This window comes from Eubalaena glacialis, chromosome 7 (assembly GCF_028564815.1).
Source record: "Eubalaena glacialis isolate mEubGla1 chromosome 7, mEubGla1.1.hap2.+ XY, whole genome shotgun sequence".
Classification (NCBI taxonomy): Eukaryota; Metazoa; Chordata; class Mammalia; order Artiodactyla; family Balaenidae; genus Eubalaena; species Eubalaena glacialis.
Window position 1 is genome coordinate 44,351,442 of NC_083722.1, and position 24,539 is coordinate 44,375,980.

Sequence of the window (24,539 nt, forward strand, 5' to 3'; positions counted from 1 at the left end):
AGTCAGTGCAAAAGGGGAAGCCTTTGCGATTTTGGAAGTATCCAATACATTTATGATTAGCAATGAATGGTTCAAATATTTTAAGGTTACTGAAAGAAACAGTGCCTTATTCATTTTTATCATTATCCCTGGGATTCATTCTTTATTTCCTACTGTTGAATATTTTTTTAAAGACTAAGATTTAAACAACAATATTATTGTGGAGAGAATCAGAATTACGTTCTGCTAGGCAAAATATCTATGAAGTATCCAATTAAATTCTGCTAGATCCAAGCTCTATAGAGTCCTTTCTTGACAAGCCAGGGCCTTTGTCGCCCAGTAAATGGAGTCTCTGTGTCCTGCATAGAGATATCCTATTGCCCCCTCAAAGGTCTTTTCTTTTTGGGCTGAAAAAGTAGTTGGCAAGATATTTTAAGCTCCATGGAAAGTATTCACACCTGACACTGCATCCCAGTTGTATTTGAGGAGTGCTGCGGTATGAATCAAACTCTAAAGAAGGATAAATGTCATTCTGAGATCTAGCCACTGCTTAAGATTTCAACGCAAGGAAAACTCCAAGAACAATCCCCCACCACTACCACCACTAGACGAGCACTGCCATCCCGAAACCCTTTTCTGATCATTTCTGTCACATAAAGAGCTGCCACTGTGCGTCAGCATCACCTTCCTAAGATATCAGAGCATTATTTTCCAGTGTTTTCCATCATGGGCATTTAGAAAAAGGTGGGATCTACATCTTATCAGTAAAATGGTATTTGGACTTAATGATCTATAGCGAGGTGCAAACCCTTAGTCCAGGGCAAACAGACACACAGCTGTACTGTGTGACCTATTACACAGTGTGAGTGAGTTGTTGACATCTGAAAATTAGGTTTCACATAAAAAGTGAGAGTTCCAAGTTCTTTGCAAAATAAGTAAATGATTTGGCAACAGGGAGCCCAGATCCCTATGGGACACTGATTATGGAGCCAAGTAGCCCCTGTGCCCTTAGAGGTACGTGTGCTCCCACCAGCCCAGAGCCAGGATCCTGGCCGCCTGCCATCACAGCTGTGCGGCCGGGTCCCTATCCTCAAAGGGGGCGGGGGGTGGGGGAGGTCCTTCCTGCATCTGTGCTGCCCAGCAAGCCCTGGGGGCATCTAGGGTGGGCTATCAGTTCATGGGGATGTCAAGGAACAGGCAGGTTTAGGGAAGCTTGGCTATTAGAAATACGACTGGTGGTCACAGCAAATGCTGGAGAAGAACAATCCACAGAAATGACAACTAAGGGGCGGCAATGTCACCTTCTTGTTGAGGGTCTTCCATCGCGCACTGGCATTGTCCAGGTCCCGCTCCAAGGCCTGGGTGCTGGTGCCCTTAGCGGCACTCTGAACGAGGCCTTGACCCAGCCAGTTCACATCCTGCTGTTTAACCTGCAAGGGTTCAATCTCTTCTTTTTGGAACACCTGCATTGGAAAGAACAATAATTATATGAATTATAGTACCTAACAGCCACCAAATATAAACATCTGTCCAATCATCAGGTATAGATTATTAGAAATAAAGATCATTTTTGTTGCCTAGTCATGTGTTATAGCTGCTTTACGAATAATAATGAGAAAGTAAACTAAATATAAATTCACAATATTATCAAAACCACTCAGGTCAGAAAGAGAACAATAAATACCATATGATATCACTTACATGTGGAATCTAAAATATGACACAAATTAACTTATCTACGAAGCAGAAACAGACTCACAGACATGGAGAACAGACTTGTGGGACTTCCCTGGTGGCGCAGTGGTTAAGAATCCACCTGCCAATGCAGGGGACACAGGTTCGATCCCTGGTCCGGGAGATCCCACATGCCGTGGAGCAACTAAGCCCGTGTGCCATAACTACTGAGCCTGTGCTCTAGAGCCTACAAGCCACAACTACTGAAGCCCATGCGCCTAGAGCCCATGCTCCACAACAAGAGAAGCCACCGCAATGAGAAGCTCGCGCACCGCAACAAAGAGTAGCTCCCCCTCGCCGCAACTAGAGAAAGCCCGCGCGCAGCAACAAAGACCCAATGCAACCAAAAATTAATTAATTTAAAAAAGAGAGAGAGAACAGACTTGTGGTTGCCAAGGTGGGGGGAGGGATGCACTGGGAGTTTAGAGTTAGTAGATGCAAACTATTATGTATAGGATGGATAAACGAGTTCCCTTACTGTAGAGCACAGGGAACTATATTCAATATCCTGTGATAAACCATGATAGAAAAGAATAGAAAAAAGAATGTATGTATATGTATATAACTGAGTCACTTTGCTGTACAGGAGAAATTAACACAACATTGTAAGTCAACTATACTTCAATTAAAAAAAAAAAGGTATAGAAAATGCTAAGGAGCAAAATGATAACAAGGGCCCAAGATGAGCCTTCCTGGCAAGAATCCTTATAGGCCCTTCCAAGGATGCCTGCTGCTAACTGGCAAATGACATTTGAGGCTCAAATTGGAAATGGGGGTCACTGACAAGAAGATGACGTGAGCCAGAGGGGCAAATACAGGGTAAGGAACAGAAAAAAGAGGTAGATGGGCACTGCAATAGTGTGGAGCCCTACACGTCTAGCCCCTCAACGTCTGTCAAGATGCCGACGGGCTTGCAGGATGCACGGAGGCCTCACCCCACGGATCTGATCACACAGGGCCGGCACAGCAACCCTGGTCACCCTTGGATCACTGCCTACACTGTTGGCAGTCTTCCAGCACTCTCCCTGCCGACTCTCCATCCCACCCAACTTATAGGCCCCGCTGCCTGTAACTGGCAAAAGATCTAATTAATGTATTACGGTAAAATGCAAGTCCCACGAAAGCACAAATTTCTCTTTTCCTTATAGTCGTTCTATACCCTGGACCTACCAGAGTACCTAGCTTGTAATATGGACCTGTTAATGATTTGCCAAATGAATATCAGTATAGAAAATTTTATTTATACCTTGGGGTATATGATGATAACCCCTCAATAGATAATACTGGGGGGGGGTACATCAACTCTTTCACAGATAATACAAATGTTTTTAATATAGGGCTTGAAGGATGCTAGGAAGGCAAATAAATTAATTTAAGGAAGGAAAGCTTCAGCTAGAGATTAAGGTAAGACAAGGTTTGGGGCACTGAGTCATTATACTACAGGCCACTATATAAGTATATCAACAGTCCAAGTGAATGAACAGTTAAACAGAATATATGAAAACAATAAAAGCAAATATCAAAATAGGACTTAAGAAAAAATTACAGGCACAGTATGGAAAATAATTTTGAAAGATGTAGAGGCTGCCAGAGACAAACTCCACCAACTCTGGAGCAAGCCCAGCACACAGGATACTTCTGTGTTATAGTATGAATGAGTAAACTAAAGAACAGCAAACAAATAAATGATCATCTCTTCTAAAAGTCCCCTCTTAGCAAAAAGCCCAAACTTCTTCCACAGAAAATCCAGACAGTTTCCACACTGGCTAATTGTTTCTATATAACAATAGTATAAAAAGTCAACTACACATAAACAAAGAATTATAAGAATTCCCCAAATCATTGGGAAAAAATTACCATACGTCTTTCATGATTTTTTAAAAAGGCATTAATTTACCTAATAAGTCAATAGAAACTTACAGGAAGGTAGTGAAAACAGAATTTGGTGCTATGATCCTACTTCTTTTCTATACCACTTTCCAAGTTACTATTTCTAGGAACTAATAGCTGTAGATATCTTTTACTACTTACCAAAAAAAACAGGGGGGAGGGAAACTGCTACATTTTTAATTCCAGGAACTTGTCTGGTACATAAGGATTCAGGGAAAAGTTTTATTCTCCCTCACAGCTAATTTTCAGGGCAAAACAAAACAAAACAAAAACCTAATAAAAACGTTCCAGTAAATTGCCTTAACCCCTGGACTTCGTTTTAAAGAAATGAATTTCAGGGTTGCCTATCAGCATAGTTCTGGGTGAGTCTGTGGTAATTTTCTCAAGTGCTAACAAAAATACACTAAGGGTTAAAAAAAGATAACTACTAAAGAATCTATATACTCCTAAGAGTTTAATTACCTTCTACAAATAGACTGCAAAATACTTTACAGTAAAAAAAAAAAAGTACTCTGCTAAGCTTTCAAACTAGCATGCCATTTAATGCAACCTCATGGAAAGGGCATCGCTGATTAGAGCAATTATTTCATAGACTGATAGTGTCCAAATTCCTTATCTCTCAGTAACAAAATACCTAGGAAGAGAGACTCTCCCCCCAATCTAACCCATGAGTACACAAACACAAGAGAAGCTTAAAATAAAATAAAATTACCTCTGAGGCAAAGTTTACCAGAAGAGCTTAGGAAAAGGACCAAAATAGCTGAACTTCAATCTAAGTGGGAAGAAAAAAATTACAGGCTTGGCAACCAACCTCTCCCTATTACAAGGCAGTACGCTTTACTTGCTTACCTCACTCACCACTTACCAAAAGTGAGGGGCTATACAAGTGAGGGGCAAAATACAGCACAATTACCTCTCTCCCCCATGCAGAGCTACTGAGAGAACATTTTCAGCACGTGTAAAAAGTCCTCAATTTGAGGAGAGCACTTTTCAGACCACAACAATACTGTGTTGGTACCTTCCTGACTAAGCCCTGTTCGAGCTTAATAAATCCAATATAACTGCCCTTAAATGGCAGGGTCTTAAACCACAATTTGTGGAAAAGCCTAAGCCTAACATAAATTCACAGTGGAGGCATTCAAATGAAAGGGATCACCCACCATCTCTACAACCAGGAGCAGGACCCCAAACAGCTGGGGATAATCACGCTCCTCAAAAACGGTCCCTAATTAATTTGTTGTTATGATCAACTTATCAATATCTGCCATCTGATAGGGTACTAGTCAAACCCCCCAAAGACAAGACCGGATTGAGCATGATTGGAAACACCAGTGGCCACTTGACAACACTACCACAGACCTTGGGCATCACAGAGTTTCCCATCTCCGTTAATTACCTGAACTGAGTGAAAGCCATTACAGACAGGGTCCAAGGTTCCTGCCCGGGCCCTTGTTTTTCGGGCGGCGGCTTTCTTTCTTACTGCTCTGAATTTTGGGGAGCATTGCATAGGGATCGCCTCCATCTCCTGGGCCGAAAGGGGAGCCTCCATGTCCTCTTGAGATGCTACGTTGGATTCTTCCATATCGTATTGTGTCAATAATGTCAGGTTTTCTACTAAACTTGCACTACCCCCATCTACATCATTTCTCCCCAGATCTGTGTGAGGGAGAGCCAAATCCTCAGGAGAACCTCCCATAAATTCCCTACTTCGTGCTGTGCTTTGTAATTCTCCTGGTCCATATGTTTTTCCTTCTTCTCCGGGGTTAGAAATACACTTGTTTTCTCCCTCTCTTGGCAAAATGAATGGGTCAGCCTTAAGAGTGCTCTCTTTGACATCATTCTGCAGGCAGCAATTTTCACCACGGATTTCCCTTTGACCGTTGACACGTTTTGTTTCCTCTGGTGGAGAAACATCATGTAAAATCGTTTTGAAGTTGTCATCAAGGTGGGCGCTTCTGCATGAAAGCAAGGGGATTTTCTGTTCGCTGATGGAATTAACAGAAAAAAAGGGTCTATATTGCTCTGCTATGTGAATATCTTCAGCAGAAGACAAGCTTCTAATTCGGGACGGGTCTCCAGGTAAAATGCCCTGTTTTTCTTCCCTCTCTGCTGGAGGACTGCATAACCCAGAGTCATCCTCCTCCGACGTGAGAGAATTACTACCCCCTCTGCACTTGCCAGCCTTGGTAACAGCATCTGACAGATCAGGAGGTTCAACAAAAGAGCTTTCACTTTTGTTTGCATAATCCATAAAATTGGCTGGGACGAACATTCGCCATGACCGTCTATGCTCTTTCTTTTCTGCGTGGGATTTGGCTTTGGGTAATCCCGTGCTTCGGATGATATCGCTATTTAGTTTGAGGGCATCAAAGATCATCTTTTCATCGAGTTTGTGAGTTTCACGGCCTCTCAGCTCAAACGCACTGGAAGAAGCAAGGGCACCATTGGAGCATAAAGAACTGACATCCAGTGTTCTGTGACTGTAGGGTAAAGTCCGATCTGTGAAATGCCTGGAAGACAGGCTCCCCTTGGAACCAGAGTCAATCTGCTCATTCAGCCTAACCGTGTCGTAGATGGAGCGCTGCGGGACGTAACAGTCCTCGATGTTGAGGTCCTCCTCTTCCTCTCCCTTCCCTACACAGGGGGGATTCTGACGTAAACAGTCCGGTCTGCTCAGCGGCTTGCCCATTTTGGAGACAGTTAAAACAAATATTGCAGCTCTTGACACAGAAAGTGGGAAATAAGGCAACGCATCTTTCAGCAAAGCACACTTCTGAACAGAACTATAAAGTGTCTCCAGTCCAAGGACGCATCTCACATAACACACGTCGTCATAGATGAGGTGTTTAAGGCCAGCAGCAGGGCACCGGTCTACTTTGCAACCCTCCCTTTACCTGGTGGTTTGAGAATGAGTCTCAAAAATAAAGTGCATCAAGAGCAGAGGATAGAAGTCTCCTTCCTCCTCCTACCCAGAAAGGCCCCCAGAGTTCCCTTTCACATACTCCAAAACACAGAAAAAAGAAAACAAATAATACACTTAACAGTGGCTCAAACACTTAGAACATTCCATTGTCGGTCCATTTCCCTTTTTATTCTAATTTTGCATCTGAGATTTCCAGATTAAAATTTCCAAAGGAGCCAGCATCTTAACCGGCTGAATGTTAATTTCAGCAGTGCTCTGGTTAACTGTAATCCACTTAAAGACGTCCTGCAAAACTCCATCTCTTTTATAAATAAACCAAGGTTCAGAAACTTAAAAGACAAACCCAGGGACCATGGACTGTTCCAATGAAGGCACAGAACAAGTCTTCAGAGAAAAATAAGTTAAGTCTAACGCGGTAAGAAAGTTCAAATTTTCTTTTACTCTTTTTGGGAGTAGCTATAAATAATCTTGATTCGAAAGGCAGTCTTTCTACCCATATTAAGCTTCTTCGAGACTATTCAGAATTATCCAAAGAGGAAAAAATAGGCTTTTGGGCGGCCAGGCCAGTACAATCCAGCGACCGTTTAAAGTAAACAGAAAGCACGGTGTTCTATAAACTCCCCTTAAAAAAAAAAAAAAAAAGCCATTTTCAAAGACTCTTATCTGATCCTCCTTAAGACGACGGATCCACCTGAGGCAACTGTAGCAGAGAAGAGCTCCGGGCTTCCTCTAAGGCTCGGGCAGCTGGGACCCCGCCGGCCTTGAAAGGCGCAGCTGGAGGCGGCGGGCGGGCGTCCCGAGCCCGGGCGCTCCCGGGGGCGCATCTGCCGCGCGCCCCTCGCCGCCGCGGGGCCCGGGCTCCCACTCCGCCGCTACGCGCTCCCGAGACCGGACTCTGTGGGCATATCCCCCGGACTCCGGCCCCATCCGGCCGGGAGCCCTCGAGCCTTTGAGGGGGAGGTGCCCAGAGGCGGGCGGCTGCGAGGCAACCGCCTGGTGGTGACATCAGCGCGAACCAGACCCGGTCCTGGAGGCGCGGGGAGGGCGGCGCGGGTTCGCGTATCTGGTAACTGGGGAGGTGGGGGAGGGGCGAGCAGAGGCGGAACCGACACCAGGAGCCCCGCCGGGACTGCACCCCTGGGAATAGGAAACAGGGATAAGGGCTAACAGGTCCCCATCCTTCAGCTGAAACCATACTCCCGTGCGCTGCAACTGCGGACTCTTAGACGTTTAGTGTCTGCGAATGCAGAGCGCGCATCACTTTCAAGTCGACTCTTGTGTCATTCTTTTTAAAACCCAAGTTCAAGTAGAACTGTTCTCCAGAGTCAATTATTCCTAAGGGCCCAGAGTCCTGGGCACCGCGGACATGAATATTAGTCGTTACTAATAACCATGCATTCCTCTTGAATTTGATGCAAGGCTCGGGCAAAGATCAAGGGCAGTTAAATGACTCTGGATATTTCATTAACAAAATCATATCCACATTTTTTAATCTACTGAATAAACACTCTTTAAAAATACTGTTTGAAAATTAACTCAGCAAGCCAAACCTTAGCCTTTGCGGGGGGGGGAATTTCATAGATTCATTTAAATAAAGTAAAATCTATCCATTCCTTATCTTATGAAATAAGCAACCATGCCAGAGTGGCAGATAGAGGGCAGATTTTCTTTCCTCAATCTCACAAAATAATCATTTGAACATAAGTAAAACTGTGCTGGCCCCAAGTGAAGACAGTTCTATTAAAAACAACCCTATACTTTCTCTGATAATTTTACAGAAAAGATGTGGGATGGACCTTTTGTACCTTTCATGAGAAGATATTCCAAAAATGATTTTTATAAACCTAAGAACTGAATCTTTAAAAAACAAGTCTATCCATAACCGGAACTCTACAGGTTACGCACTCATTCAACAATTATTAGGTACAACTCAGTATATGGCCATCATGAAGTTGGAAAAAATATCTATAGCCAACTATAAGGGAATATATACATAATAAACAACCCATCAACATGATAATATCAATGCCCACTCTTCAGAGTCAAGAAGTGAAATACTGCAACAAGCACTTGATCCTGTCTAAGCACACAGGCTGTTCTGACATGTGGATCATAAGACAAAGAAAAATGTGCCCACAGTTACCACGTTTGAACAGTGGGTCGTGCACTAGGCTGGAATCAGCAGAAACTAAGGGTTTGACTGTCAGCTGCCACTACCTTCCCATATAAGCTATTTATTCATGGCTACATGAATAATAAAGTTTCCACAGAATGTGGACCAGGGCCTTTCTCTAAACAGAGATCCTCCCAGAACATTTCATAAGAAAAAATGGCCCTAATTCCGCCCAACTTCGGCTCTAACTCTGGATCATTAGCACAATTCTATTCTAGTCTTCTAACCTTCTGTGAAGCTAAGAACAGCAACCTCACATTTCAGGTGGATAGTACACTTTTAAAGCTACACAGACAATTCATTCATAAACTCAACCATCATCAAACAGTGCCCACTATTGCCAGACAGCACGGAGAGCCCTGGCAAAGTGCTGGTGCCCAGAGATGCAGCACCCCCGCCCCTTCATAGCTTACAGTAAAGTGAAGAATACGGATGAGAAAGTGAGCAGAGTACAGCTGGGAAGCAGGAAGTGCTATGGGAAAATGTCCTCTAGTTGATTATGTTTAAGGATGTGCCATTTATTTAATAATTGAATTCCTATTTTATTAAGCTGATTTCAACTAACTCTACAAAGGACGATCCTAATAGATTCTGATTCAAATTGAAATTTGTACTCTTAATATTACACTGGTATTGATGACAACAACTTGCATATCTATCTTTGTGACTTGGAATCAGATTCCAAAGATCTATCTGGATAACATAAAAGAACTCACATTTAGAGCAGAACTGGACTGGCTGACCTTTTCTTCCTAAATTCGGTTTATGCAGCTACTTTCAATGCTATGGTCTCTAAAGTTAGTAAAATCGAGATGTACTGAACTGTATACTAATCGTGATACCTAGCTCTCTCACATTTTCGTAAGAGAGAAATACACAATGAATAAAATGAGCAAGGTTTTTCTGAAAAGTAGTCAACAGTATTATTTCATACATACAGAAATCACAATGTTAAACTGGTCTCAAAACCTAACTTTACACAGCCTACTAGATGTGATTCAGTTAAAAAATCTTCTAAAGGCAGATGATTTTAGAAAAGTACACAAATACTAACTGAATTATAAGCAAAACAGTATAATTTTCTCATTCTATATTTCTAAAATTAAATTAAATCTTTTAAAAAGAAAGTTCCTGAAAAATCTTACCACAGGGCTTCCCTGGTGGCGCAGTGGTTGAGAATCTGCCTGCCAATGCAGGGGACATGGGTTCGAGCCCTGGTCTGGGAAGATCCCACATGCCGCGGAGCAACTAGGCCAGTGAGCCACAATTACTGAGCCTGCGCGTCTGGAGCCTGTGCTCCGCAACAAGAGAGGCCGCGATAGTGATAGGCCCGCGCACCGTGATGAAGAGTGGTCCCCACTTGCCGCAACTAGAGAAAGCCCTCGCACAGAAACGAAGACCCAACACAGCCATAAATTAATTAATTAATTAATTAAAAATTAAAAAAAAAAAATCTTACCACAAAGTACAATGATCCACATCATAGAAAAGGTAAAAGACTAATTTTACCAACTGAAACATGGCGTTTTTAGAGCTGAAAGGCTAGAGATATTAGGAAATTCAAGTGCAGTAAGGGGACAATGTTTGTGAGTAAATGCACTATTATCCATAAAAACTGACCAAAGTATCTTCCTGGCCCAGTTGCTCCTGAAATATGGATTAGACGCCAAACAAGAGATGTGTTTTTTTGCTGTGAGTACAAAACTAGGCCTTAGAAACAACAATTTCTATTATTCTTTCTAAAATAGATATGCCATTAGCTCAGGAAAACGGAAAGCAACCTGTGTTCTTAGTTTTCAAACTGATAAACAACTTCACATAAATGGGTCAAGGGTTTTCAAGGATAGTCATCAGATGAACATGCAGTAGCTATTTATTTCAGTGGAAAATAATTTATATTTGAAGGAAAATAGGATATTCAGACCCCATGACAAAAGCAAACAAATTCAGAAACACTTAATAGGGTGACTGATCTTGATGGGAATTTATCTTGAATGTTAAGTAGGATCTGTAATATGCACTCCTCTTCTTCCTGGAAGTTACCATCACAGCATTTACCTACCCGAAGCTATTATTTAATGAATGATTACAGACCTAGAGAAACATTTAAAAAACATTAACCCATCAAATTTTCTTATCAAGAAACCAACGCATCATTTCGTAACAACAAAGCAAATTCCTCCCTCTCTGCTCCCATTTCTCACACACACACACACACACACACACGCACACACACCCACACCTTTAAGCAACTTTCCATGAGAGTAAAATAAATTACGTAGATCTCCTTTTATCTAAGGAAGGCCCATGATAATGACAGGAGATGCTACAGCCTGGCGCTTTGTGTGTGCCTGTGGGTGTGTCCGGGCTGGGGATGGCAGGGAGAACCACTTTAAAATGAAGATACAAATTTATCCAGTTAACAACAAAACCACCAAAAAATCCCCTGGTATAAAATCTCTGGCTGGAACTGCGTTCAGAACAACCTACTTGAACTCCTTGAGCTTTTTTTTTTTTTTTTTTAAACTGGAGTATAGTTGATTTACAATGTTGTGTTAGTTTTGGGTGCACAGCAAAGTGATTCAGTTATATACATATAACTGAATATATATAGTATATATATACCATTTATTACAAGATATTGAATATAGTTCCCTGTGCTATAGTAAGTCCCGTTGTTCATTTTATATAGTATAAGTAGTATGTATCTGTTAATCCCAAACTCCTAATTTATCCCTCCCTCCCTCCTTTCTTCCCCTTTGGTAACCGTAAGTTTGTTTTCTACATCTAACTCCTGGATCTTAAATGAAGCCATAGGAGTTAAGAGGCCACATGACACCAAGAGCATGGCGTTAGTTAGAAGCAAACATGGAAAGAGCCCTCGTGCCATGTTCCCCACCAGGACAGCCTTTTGGAACAGGAAGGAGGCCCCACCGGCTCTGCTGGTGTGTGTGGTGGGACCCTGGAGTCTTACGAACCTTGCCATCACATCAGCGCCATCCTAGTGGCCTCATGCAGCCTCTGCTTTGCTGGGCCTTCTCTGTTGCCCAGCATAGGTGATATTTTTTCTTCCTAACATCTTAAAGCCACTTTGACATAGCTGACTGAATAATGTGACCTTCCTACAAAGCCCATGCATCAAAGTACAGTTTCTATAGTGAAAACATTGTCACCTTTAAAAATACCACAGGAAGGTATTATGAAACCTCCCTGATAACACAGGCTCATTAACAAAAATCCAGTCAAGTAAGAATATTTCCCCAAGAAAAACCTCTTCTGCAACAGCTTTACTGAATTTCCTCCTGTTCTTGACAAAAATGGAGAACAATTTGTCATTGACCTCTATGCAACAATATGGGCCACTGAGAAATCATTATTAAAGCATTCTTTGGACAGTTTAATTTTATCTCTAAAAATATGGTGACATTACAGAGGTGGTTGTAGGATCATTTAATAAATATCTTAAGAGGATACTTGGAAAGTGATTTTTTTCTGCCACACCATTTACAATTAGGACTCAAACCTCCCGGCTTCCCCAGCTTCACGGCGCCTGGCATTCTAGTTCACCCAACATGCACAGGAGGATGCCTGGGTTCCCCACCGCCTTCCCCTGGACCAGAGAACATTTATCACAGCACAATGACATGTGTTCCGGTCTCTGTCTCTGGTTTCCACTCCGCTTAAAAATTCCCTGCTTTAAGAAATCTTTGGTTCAGAGAGACTTGTACCAGTGATGTGTTCATTTGTGGGAACAAACCGAATGACAACTGGAGCAGTGACAGAGTGGCCAGAAAAACCAGTAAGCAGGTTGTGGGTAAGACTTTTTACCACGGCCTATATGGAGCTGGGGAGGGTCATATATTTAGCTGGGATGTGACTGTATATGTTTGCTAAAACATCAAGTTTCTGTGTTCTTCACTGAAATGAAATCAATTCAATGTGGGGATAACTGGCTGTTGATGACATCATAGGAAGGCTGGCACGTATTCCTTGTATAGAGTTGGTATGTCTTTGAAAAATAAAATAGAAATGTGGAAACGTTAATATTACCTGATAATGTAGTTTAGATTTGAAGATAATCTTGAGCAGGAATCTTTAACAGGAGGTAGGGATGGGGGGGACTTTTTCCTTTCTGCCTAGGAATTTATGACAGTGTACACAGAATTTAATGCAATAATACGGAAGTGTAAATAGAAAAACGGTACTTTGGGTTATCAACAGTAACAGAAAATATCTCAGTCTTTAGACATTTTAATCCAATGACTAATATTTAGAAGTAGGAAAACAATCCAAATTGTTTAAAAACCTAGCTAAAGTAACATAAAGGGTAGTACCAATCTCTTTTCAGAAACTTGGAATAGCTTTCACTGACAGTGAATTAGGACTTTTGGTTCAGAATAGCATTTGTTTTCAATCATTATGCTTGGGTTGGTATTAAACATGAATTAATTTTATCCTGTCAAGGACATTAACTGCTATTTCCTAGGTTAAGTTTAAGGGGGAAAAAAAAAAAAAGAATGGAACCCAAGAGGTCTGTCCTACCTAGTTTAAATAATCCATTATGCTCCCAGTGAATATAACGTACCCCTACTGAGGAACTGGGTAACAGCTATGAAGCTTCAGAAAGACTCTGAAGGCAGCTTATTCTATAGTATGAAAAACTGTTATAAGATTTTACCCATGACATTAGGTTAAACGAAAGCTACCAGGTAGAGTCATGTCAAAGTGCATTATATTTCGAAGTCTGTAATGAAACTAGACCCAGTACTTCGGTGCTTTTCTGTTTCATTTTTAGAAATTATAAAATAGCAAAATACTAGTTTTTTACTCAATACAAATTATTCCACTTAAAGCAATTTTTAAAATCTTCCTAAAATATTATGTTAAAACTAATGTTCAACCAAAGCTTAATCCCCAACAAAAACTAAGTGAAGATCTGAATTGAGATAATTTACAACTTCGATCAAGAAAGACATAATCACCAAGACAAGGAAATAACTGTCCTCATCATTATCCTCATCACAACATCTAGAGATCCGTTTCTAAGACGACACACACACACATTCACCTCCTGTTATCACAGTGGCTGGCTTTACAGAACACGTTCCTTAAGTGAGTGTTCCTGGTGTCCTGGGTTAAAATAAACAATGGCTGATTGACAGATGAATGGATAAAAAAGATTTGGTACATATATACAAAGGAATATTACTCAGCCATAAAAGAGAAGGAAATAATGCCATTTGCAGCAACATGGATGGACCTAGAGATTGTCATATTGAGTGAAGTCAGACAGAGAAAGACAAATATCATATGACATTGCTTTTATGCAGAATCTAAAAAAAAAATACAAATGAACTTATTTACAAAACAGAAAGAGACTCACAGACATAGAAAGCAAATTTATGGTTACCAAAGGGGAAAGGTGGCGGGGAGGGATAAATTAGGAACTTGGGATGAACACATACACACTAATATTTATAAAATAGATAAACAAAAAGGACCTCTGTATAGCACAGGGAACTATACTCAGTATTATGTAATAATCTATAAGGGAAAAGAATCTGAAAAAGAATATATATATACGCACACACACACACACACACATATATACATATATATATAAAACTGAATCACTGTACTGTACACCTGAAACAAACACAATATTGTAAATCAACTATACTTCAATTTTAAAAAATCAGAAAAACAAACAAACCAACAACAATGGCTAGTTACTCAGGCCACCCAAATCAGTCTACGGCAAAGATGATTTGAAAATTTCCCAGAGAATGTAAGATGTACAACGTGATGAATAAAGTTGACCAAAACACTGCATTATATCCACCAAAACATCCAGGATCTGACACTTACTACCCGTGTGACCTTGGGAAAGTCACTTCCCCTCCCTGGGCCTCTGCTTCCTTACAATAAGATGGAGATAATGATAGTACCCCGTTCTCAGGACTGTCAAAAGGATTAAAGACAGTCTAGAGTCATGCTTGACACACAGTAAGCCCATAATAAATGTTAACTGTTGTAACTGTTAGTTTTTAGAACATACACTCGCAAACACACACACACAGAAAACAGAATCAGTGATTGTGTAAGCATCTTTATTTACCATAATATTCTTATTCTTTTTTACCTATGGCACTGGCATATACCAAATGCAGATGATTGTCTGCTTGGAAACTTTCATTTCAGTCACTGGGTCTCAAGACACTGAAGGTATGTCACGATATTCCTTATTACTGAATTTCATTAAAATCAGTCAACTCCTTCCAAAGTAATGAGAAAACACATAGACACAGCACGCCAAGTGGCTTATTTTAGAAGACATGATCACTTTGTTTTTCCTCACAGTCAAATAAAGCAATCTGTGTAACCATGAACGGTAACGATGCTTATTTAGTGCTCTTCAGTTTGCAAAATAATTTCAAAGCAACGCGTGAGCGAGCCCCTCCTATCCCTTGCTTTTGCTTCCTTTCCGAAGACTTCTCCACAAGCAGAGCCATGTTTTTCACTGTCCTCATGCCTGGGGACCCAAAGAGGGGGTGTGGACAAAGCAGCAGCACCGATGTTATTACTTTTGCTCATTTTCCTATAAGTAGTTGAAGCAGTGAAGAGAGATGAAGGCCTGCTCTCTTTTTCTAAACAAAGTCACAGAAAACCCAGAGAAATGATAACGTTTCACAAAAGCATGCTCAACTTTCATCAGTACAAAGACCACCTGATCACTGTCATGGAAGCATTCAAGCTTTGTCAGGTCCCACAGAAAATTCCAGAGACTCACTCCTAAGCACCCCCCTACCCCATGTCTTCCAAGCAGCAACTGCCACAGAACTTTGTTTTTCTAACAGACAGTTCTCTTATATGAAATCTTTATTTTTCAAACCACAGTGTGAAAGTGTTACAGAGTAATGAAGCTAAATCAACAGTGAGGCAGCTTCCTTCACCTTCCACAATCAAGACCCAAGTACAGAACCGCAGGTTCTTAAGCCCTGAAGAAACTGGGCTTCAAAGGCACTCTATAAACAGCAAACAACCATAATAGTAACAAAGAAGAAAAAGAAGCTACTTTGAAGTTACTTTTCAAAATTCAGTCACCTAAAAATAACATCACAAAAGAGAAACAAAGGAAAGACTTTGTCAAGTACAACAGCACAGAATTCGGAGGTCTATTTGATTTATATTCATTTCTCCTGGGAAATGATTTGTTGTTTTGCAAATTCTGTTTCTATTTGATCCTATTTGATGCTTCACGGGCTGGTGGTGGGACTCAGCATCACACCAGCCTTTACTGGGAAGTAAAACGTACCTCATGAATAGAACAGGATCCCCTGCAACCCCACAGGTTCCTGTCAGCCCTGTGCAGCAAAGGCTGGACAGCTAGGACCCTCCCTGTGCAGGTGACCCTCTCTCTGTCCCCAACGAGATGCGAGTTCTGTACCTGCTACCCTAAGCGGGTCCACATCGCTGACCCTGGACCTGGCCCACCCTCTCCTCCTGCTCCATCGTCAGGCATCACCGGGTGCTGCCGGGCGGTACACATTTCTCAGCCCCAAGGCGCTGAGTCCCATCAGAAATAATTGACTCCCAATCATCTGGGGCCAGGATTACAACAGGGAACTCTACTCTGCTTTTTAAAATAGGAACTTGGGGGGCTTCCCTGGTGGCGCAGTGGTTGAGAGTCTGCCTGCCAATGCAGGGGACACGGGTTCGGGCCCTGGTCTGGGAAGATCCCACATGCCGCGGAGCAACTAAGCCCGTGAGCCACAACTACTGAGCCTGTGCGTCTGGAGCCTGTGCTCCGCAACAAGAGAGGCCGCGATAGTGAGAGGTCCACGCACCGCGATGAAGAGTGGCCCCTGCTTGCCGCAACTAGAGAAAGCCCTTGCACAGAAACGAAGACCCAACACAACCAAAAATAAAAATAAATAAATAAATAAAACATTAAAAAAAAAAAAATAGGAACTTGGGGAAGAAATTCAATTAAGTAGGAGGAGAAGACTATAAAAAGGGAAAGAGCAGGAAAAGACTATAATTCACCATGAAAGAAAATGCTGGGACACAAACATGAAGAGAACACACTTTTGATGTGACAGATGGGCCTCCGTGGTGGAGTTTAAAACACGGACGTGGTCACTCCAGAGGGCAGCTGTGAGTGACATCAGAAACAGACACCAGCTTTCCAAGCACCCTTTGACCTCCTAATTCATCACAGGCCTTATCCCATGAGGGCCCAAAGCCCCAGGAAGCGTGGACTCACCCCACGTACCTGGATATCCCCTCCGCCCACGGATGCTCATTTAAGCTCCAACACTGCATGACAATCCTACTTGAAGATGCTACAAAATAGGCCATATCCTTCTATACCGATCAGTAATGTCTTTGGATAACCAAAACGCAGAGTACAAAGGAAGCACTCCCTACCTTGAACACATCAAGCTGTTGGTTAATCATCTCTGTTTCCATGCCAACAGGGCCTAGAGATTCCTCATGTTCTTCAGCCTTCTGGAGTAGAGTAGAAAATTCATTGAGTTTGCTGTAGAATTCTTCGAGGCGCGTGATGGTCCCTTCCACCTGCTCTTCTCTGGCTTGTGCACGGTCCCGAAGCTTGTTGCACTGTTTGCTTAAAGCCTCCAGGTCCCGTTTGATGCCGACCAGGTCAGGAGAGGCTTCCTCCGTGGCCAGCATCATCTTGCAGGTCTTATTAGCATTGGTGTTGCTTGCGATGAGCGCTTCCAGTTTCTCCAAGAAGGCTTTAATAGCCTCCCTTTGCTTCTGCAGCGTTTCCACATCTCTCCCCACGGGGGCCATGCTGTCCAACTCGTCATCAAACTCCGCAAACTGAGAAAACATCTCTCGGATGGTGTTCTGGAAATGGCCGATGCCCTGAAGCTTGGTTTCTAAGAAGGAGCACTTTTCATCCACCTGCTGGCTGAGGGCGCTGTGCTCCTGGGCTAAGGCTTCTGCTTGGAGTAGAATCTCGGAGGTGCCCTTGGAGTCGGAGGCCCCCGCCACAAGGTCCTGGGCGAGCCCCTGGGCCAGATTGACCTGAGGCTTCAAGGTCTGAAGGGCTTTCTGCTGAGTCTGCAACACAGTCAGGGACTTACTGCTGTAAGCCTGGGGCCCCAGAGAGTCGTGCATATCTAGCTGTTCCTTTGCACACTGAAGCTGCCTCTGAGCTTCTTTGGAAACTTCTTGAAATTCTTTAAACTTCTGGGCCATGTTCTCCAGAGAGAATTTCTTCCTGTGCACTTGCTCGGTGACCATGTCCACCTTCTGGAGCAGGGATTCCTTCTCCTCTGCCACCGCCTCTTTGTCCATTTCACAGACACTGAGCAGGCTGCTGGCTGCACTGTTTAGCTGTTCCACCATCCCGAAGTGCTGGTCCCTCTCCTTCTGCAGAGATTTTAACTGGGCAAGAGATTTCTCTGTCTCAGCAGGATCCAAGCTACACTTTATCTCCTTGAGGCTGTTTTGACACCTGTCTATCCATGGCCGGAGCATCTCCACATGTTCTTTATACTTGAGAGCTTTTTCCAGTGAATCTTTCACCCTGTCTTCTCTTTCTTTCACCTGCTTCTGAAATCCATCCCAGTTGGTTTTAATCGTGTTCAGTTGTAACTGTAACGCTACCTTCTCAGACCCTTGTGTTTTTAGTAACAGGTTTTCACCTTCCGCCATGGTTTTCTCATAAATGTGAGACTGGGCGGTCAAAGTTTTCCTGAAGTCTTTCTGATCTTTCATTAATGACTCCAAGACCTCGACTTTGGCTGATATCGGGGGAGACTTGTTCTGTTCTTCCTTCTTGGTATCCAGCCAAGCCTGGAAATCTCTAGACATTTGCTGAAATTGATGAGAGCTGGCACAGGCTGACTGAAGATGCTGGACATGGTTCTCTAAAAAATAAAACCACAGACATGTTTATTTTACATTAAAATGTTGAATAAATCTGCAAAAAGCCAAGAGAAAAACCGCCAAATAAATACACAGAATAATCTAAACGCAAGGGCTACTAGCACTGACTATGAGAACGACAAAAGCGCTTATGTTATGGACAAAGGTGGTGGGGGAAGGGCAAGAGGTGAGGACTACGGGAAGAAAAGAGACAATGGAGGCTGGATACTAGAGCCGCCTCCATCCCAGGCGGGGAAGTGACAACTGTTCAAAGCTCTAGGTGATGCTGATAAATAACCCATCTCTTATTAAATGTGACTTTTCCACCTGTGTGATTTTTTTTTTTCCTTTGGCCCTGCGGCATGCAGGGTCTCAGTTCCCCGACTAGGGATTGAACCCGTGGCCCCTGCAGTGGAAGCGTGGAATCTTAACCACTGGACCGCCAGGGAAGTCTCCACCTGTGTAATTTTTACCCATCACGGAGGCAATGTAAGGCAGCCCATGGGGACGACATGGGTCTGGATCCCAACTCAGCCTCTCAAGAGCTGGAGGGCCTAGGGTGAATGATTAAACCTCTGGGCCTCATCTCCCCAAGTATGAGCTGGCAACATTGACAGAAGCTGTCGTGGGACTGAGGTGACAGTGCGTGCAAGTAAAGCTCTGAGCTGAATGCCTGTCACGGAAAAGGGTTCCCAACAATAGTCACCATCACCGTAATCATCATAGCTAATGTTTGCTATCCATATCACGTCAAAATCAAGGAGTAAGTCTGAAACGGTTGCTACGATCAGTTAACAAATCCAATCAATTATTAAAAAACATAAACTGAGTGCCTAGTGTTACTTGGCAAATGACAAACACAGCAACCAACGGGCTCTCCTCTGGCCGGCCCTTCTCGGGCCCAGGAACTGCTGCTGCTGCCTTGGACCATCCAGGGCTCAGCGGCCACAGCAGGCGAGAGAGGAAATCATGCATAATGCCTCTCTCTCACATGGTTCTCTGGAAAAGCTTCCATGATGGAGCCAGACGAACCAGCTGTTATCAAGAAAATGACGCCAAGCCTTTTTTAATAACTGTAGTCGTCTCCTTTTCTGGTGAAACAAGACTGTCGCATAGCATAAACATTGACACCTTTAAAAACCAATTTGTTTTTTTTACTGTTTTTTTAAATTGAAGTATAGTTGATTTACAATGTTGTGTTATTTTCTGCTGTACAGGAAAGTGATTCAGTTATACATATATACACATTCTTTTTCATATTCTTTTCCATTTTGGTTTATCACAGGAGACTGAATAGACTTCCCTGTGCTATACGGTAGGTCCCTGTTGGTTATCCATTCTATATAATATCCTACGATAAACCATAATGGAAAAGAATATTTAAAAAGAATGTATATATATGTATAACTGAGTCACTTTGCTGTACAGAAGAAATTAACACAAGATTGTAAATCAACTCTACTTCAATAAAAGAAAATTGTTTTTAATAGTTTGCATCTGCTAATCCCAAACTCCCCCTCCATCTCTCTTCTACCTCCCCCGCCCCTTGGCAACCACAAGTCTGTTCTCTATGTCTGAAAGTTTGTAAAAACCAATCTGGAGTACCTGAAGTTTCCATGGGCCTATGTGAAGTGGACTTTGCCGGCACGGGGTCCCCCTATCATCTGTGCAGAACCCCCCGCCCCTGCAACATTGTGTGTGCATGTGAACCCAAATCTACCCTCCTTGCATGCACCTCTCACTGCGAGCAGGTTCTCTTTAGGGGCCTGGTTTCCCCAACAGCTTGGAAATAGGGTGTTCACTGATCCCTATTTCCAGGAAATACATGCATTCAAAGAAGACACACAAACCTGCTTTTTGTTCAAGATCCTTAAATGATTTTAAGATGCCTTCCAGTTGCCGACTAAGTTCAGCTTTCAAGTACTCTTCTTTAACCAGGGCTGCCAGATCCTCTCCCAGAGCCTGGGCCACTTTGATCTGCTTCGTTTCCTGCTCTATTTCCTGCTTCATTTTCTGGGCTGTTTCCAGCTGCTGGTTCATCGCGTCAGGGTGTGTGCTCCCGGCCACACTGCTGCTGAGTTTATTATCCAAGTCGGCCAGCTTATCGGAAAGGCTTCTCAGCAGGCTTTGATACTGGGTGCTTTTAACAATGGCCTGGTCGATCCGGTCACATCTGTCCCTCAATTGTCCCGTGAGGCTGTCCCATTTTTGGGTCACAGCTGCCAGCTGTTCCTTCACAATCCCGTGGAAGGATGGGTGCTCCCCAGGTCTGTGCAGGATGCCCTGACCAGCCACTGTTAGCTGTTCATACTGAGGTTTCCGGGTATCAAATTCTTGCAGGAGAATCTAAGGTAAAGAGGTGATGAGGGCAAATGAACACACAAATGACTGGAGAATTAATTACAGAAAACACAGCTTTAAGTTTCTAAACAGACAGAAGTGGTAGTTAATTATCTAGTTTTTATTTTATTTTTGTTACTGCTTTCCTAGCTTTTATTTCAAAGGCAGTGCAATTATCATGAACTAATACAAAGAGCAATGGTGCTTCACAGAGATTAACATTTTGTCTAAAATAATATCCCCCAAGGGAGAAAAAAGAGAATAAATATTTTTGCTAGTCTGGGGGAAAGGAACAAAAATTCATTGTACAAATTTTCACACACAAAGGGAAACACTGCTTTTAGACAAGTTTACATCACACTAACACCAATTTGATTTTTTCCTATTTGCATTTTTCTTTTTACAGGATTTTTTAAATGCTCTATAGCATTTTACACCAAAGGAAATACACAGTGATAACAGTGTTAGGATATACGAACTCATGGTGCATTGATTTACAAAGGTTCTTTTTAAACATAAGATCGACGTTTACAGTCTTTTTTGTAAAGATTTAGCCAATAAATCATGTCGCTCCGAGCGTGCGGGCTCACACTGGCTTTCATTATAAAACGAATGATCCCCAAATGTCCTTCTTTTAGTAGAATATTTTTTCTATCTCTGGGAGACTATGGACAATTATTTCTCCTCAAACGTTTCTTTATATCTTTTGTTTCCATTCTATTCAGATGAAGAACATACATGCCTAGGACAGCACGTGACTCAACTACCCAGACTGTTGTGTATTTTCAGAGTACGGATCAGCTTCCATGCCCCGAAACCACCACCTGCACAGAAAGAAAGCTCACCGAGACCACAGCGGAGCGCCTGCGATTACGTCTGACTTACAATTTACATATGTTTCTCCCCCTGTGGATTTATCTGCTCATAATTAGATGAGTCTAACTAACCCTGCAGGTTTCAAGGTTCCTCCTCTTCTTCCCTTCTTCTTTCTCTTCTTACTTTGTCTCCCCCACTCAGGGATGTTTTGCATGAGCTTTATAAGTTTCATTATCTACTACCACAATCAAAATGAATAAAACCTCAAAGGAGTCATTTCTAAACAATATACTAGCTTCTCATAAAAATGTTATTACTTATGCAATCATATTAATACTTCAAAGAAAGTCCTCTTTAACAGGGTCTCTACAAACCACAATATGACTGAAACGATCAAGGGACCTGACCATACTCGTGGGCTCGGTGGACCCCTCAGGGATGCTCCAGGGATGCTCCAGAGCTTTGCTTCTCTGGGGGTTTCCCGCCAGCCTCACGATGGTACCTCGTGGGCATCTGACACATTACAAATACCCTCCGAGACAGGCAGAGCACATACCGTCCAAGGTAATGTATTTCTAATGAAAACATCTGTCTTGTTAAGTCAGGTAGGACTCACCTGCACCTGCTGCCTTTGTGTGTTCAGCATATTTGGGTCAATCGACAAGGGCCCAAGGACACTGACCATCAGTTCTTTTTCCACAAGCCACTGTTTTAACTGAGCCTCCACTGTCTGGAATTGGGTTAGATTATTTGAGGATTCTTCCAGTTTTTGTCGTCTATCAACTGTTAACTGATTGAGTTCTTGCCACTTAGAATCTAGAAGAAAAAAAGATAGAGGATGAAACAGATGCTTGTTTTTTATACATTTAATACAACTGTATCTATGAAGATTGTAGGACAGGACTCTCCTTACATAGTCAATTAAAGACTAATCTGTAAGTTAATTGCATTTAACGATACAGATTTTATGGTCCCAATGGTTGTGTGTCAACTGAAGTGTAAGAAAAGTAGATTTGAATCTGATTTTGGAAGATGCTATAGATTATGGAATATTCCTGAGAACCCTCATTCCTTCTAGAAGTCCTACAGAGTCTGTTTATTCAACCAGAACTGACCCACTATAACAATGAACATGTATCCTTTTCTTTAATAGCAAACCTTCAACGACCAGATGGAGGTAAGTGACTCCCAAATGTGTGTATCTACACCCAACCATGCTCTTCTACGCAAATCACACATCAGCAGCCAGCTGCTCGGAAGTTACAATAGGAAATCTCACCAACCCTTTAAATTCAATGTTGGAGAAAAAAACTCACGATATTCCTATCAAAATGGGTAGGTTTTCCCGACTTTTAGACTTCTTTTGAAGTTATTCTCATGCACGTCATGAAATGCCATAGTTCAGGATGTTCTTTCATGACTCTCCTATATCCTCAATCACAAACCCTTAAGCCCAGTCCTTCCATTCCCAATACCCAACTCCACGTTGGTCCTCATCGTGTTTTGCCAAGACCAGTACTTCTCAAGCTGGAGCTGCATCAGAGACCCCTAGAGGGTCTGGTCACACAGGTGCTGGGCCCACCCCCGGAGGGACTGATCAGCAGGTCTGAAGTGAGGTCTGAATGTGCGTTTCTAACACGTCCCCAGGGGATGCTCTGCTCTTGCTGCCAGGAGCACCCTTTCCAGAACTGCATACCTAGACCAAGGGCCTTCTAACCAACTTACCTGCAATTCGTGATCCTCAGCTGCAATGAATTTGGTTCTAAAATAATTTCCCTTAAACGTCACTGAATATGTCACTTCTGGGCTCAAACCCCTCAATAATTTACTCGTCACCAACTAGACAGCAAAATCTGATGACCTCTGCTTGACCTCCAGGGTCTCCCACAAAAGGGTCCTCGTCTGCTCATCCGAGAAGGTCTGTCCTCCGAGAGGAAGCCCTCATCTGCCCGCTGATCACACGTCCTCATCGCAACAGGCTGGGCGCACAAGGGCCCCACAGCCCACATGCTCCATCCCTCCCCCTCTGTCCCCCCCCCATCCTGCTTTCACGATCCCACTGGGTCTCACCCTCCGCTAGGACACCCTGCCTGCTCCCCCCGCCCTGAGGACGGCATGCTCCTTGAAGCCCAGAATTACAGACCATCCTTCAACACATGAGTCACTCAACACTGATGGTGTGACGAGCTGATTTGACAGATTTTTTTCACCCAGTGTAATGCACTGAAGAGCTGCTTTTCATAGAGCCCAGCCCCTGAAACGTTAACCTAAACAACGTCACACTATATGGCGTGTTCTAGTCAGTCACAATCTGATAATGAAATAATGCAACTGAAACCATAAATGGAGAAGGAGAAATATCAAAATCTTATCAGGAAGCTTTGCTGAAATATGCATTCCTTGCTCCCTCCGCTATTCTAAGATGCCTTGAAAATATTCCTTCGAGTAATTCTGATATTCTACGTGAGAGCCACTGAATTAGGGCCCAATTAATTATAATGCAACAGGAGTCTCTACTGTTGGATTAAATACACCTTTCAACATTCAGATCTCTTAGGATGACTCTTTTTCTTTTACTGGAGTATAGTTGATTTACAATGTTGTGTCAGTTTCAGGTGTACAGCAAAGTGATGCAGTTATATGTATAAGGATGACTCTTATTAAACTAAAATGTACTTAGACACTTATAAATTTATCACAGCATATCTGACTCTAAAGGAAGGACAAGATTTAGCTAAATATAATGGAACAATTCAAAGTAAAATGATTCTTGTGATAGTCATA

At 42.6% G+C, this 24,539-nt stretch overlaps 1 protein-coding gene across 1 annotated transcript in view; it reads right to left on the bottom strand.

Annotated features, from left to right (window-relative positions):
- LOC133095287 (dystonin-like) overlaps positions 1-24,539 on the bottom strand; it is a 497,948-nt gene that overhangs the window by 81,005 nt on the left and 392,404 nt on the right. Inside the window, 4 exon segments of the mRNA XM_061196431.1 lie at positions 1,281-1,442; positions 17,130-18,601; positions 20,450-20,945; positions 22,372-22,571. Coding sequence (XP_061052414.1) covers positions 1,281-1,442; positions 17,130-18,601; positions 20,450-20,945; positions 22,372-22,571 — 2,330 coding nt within the window.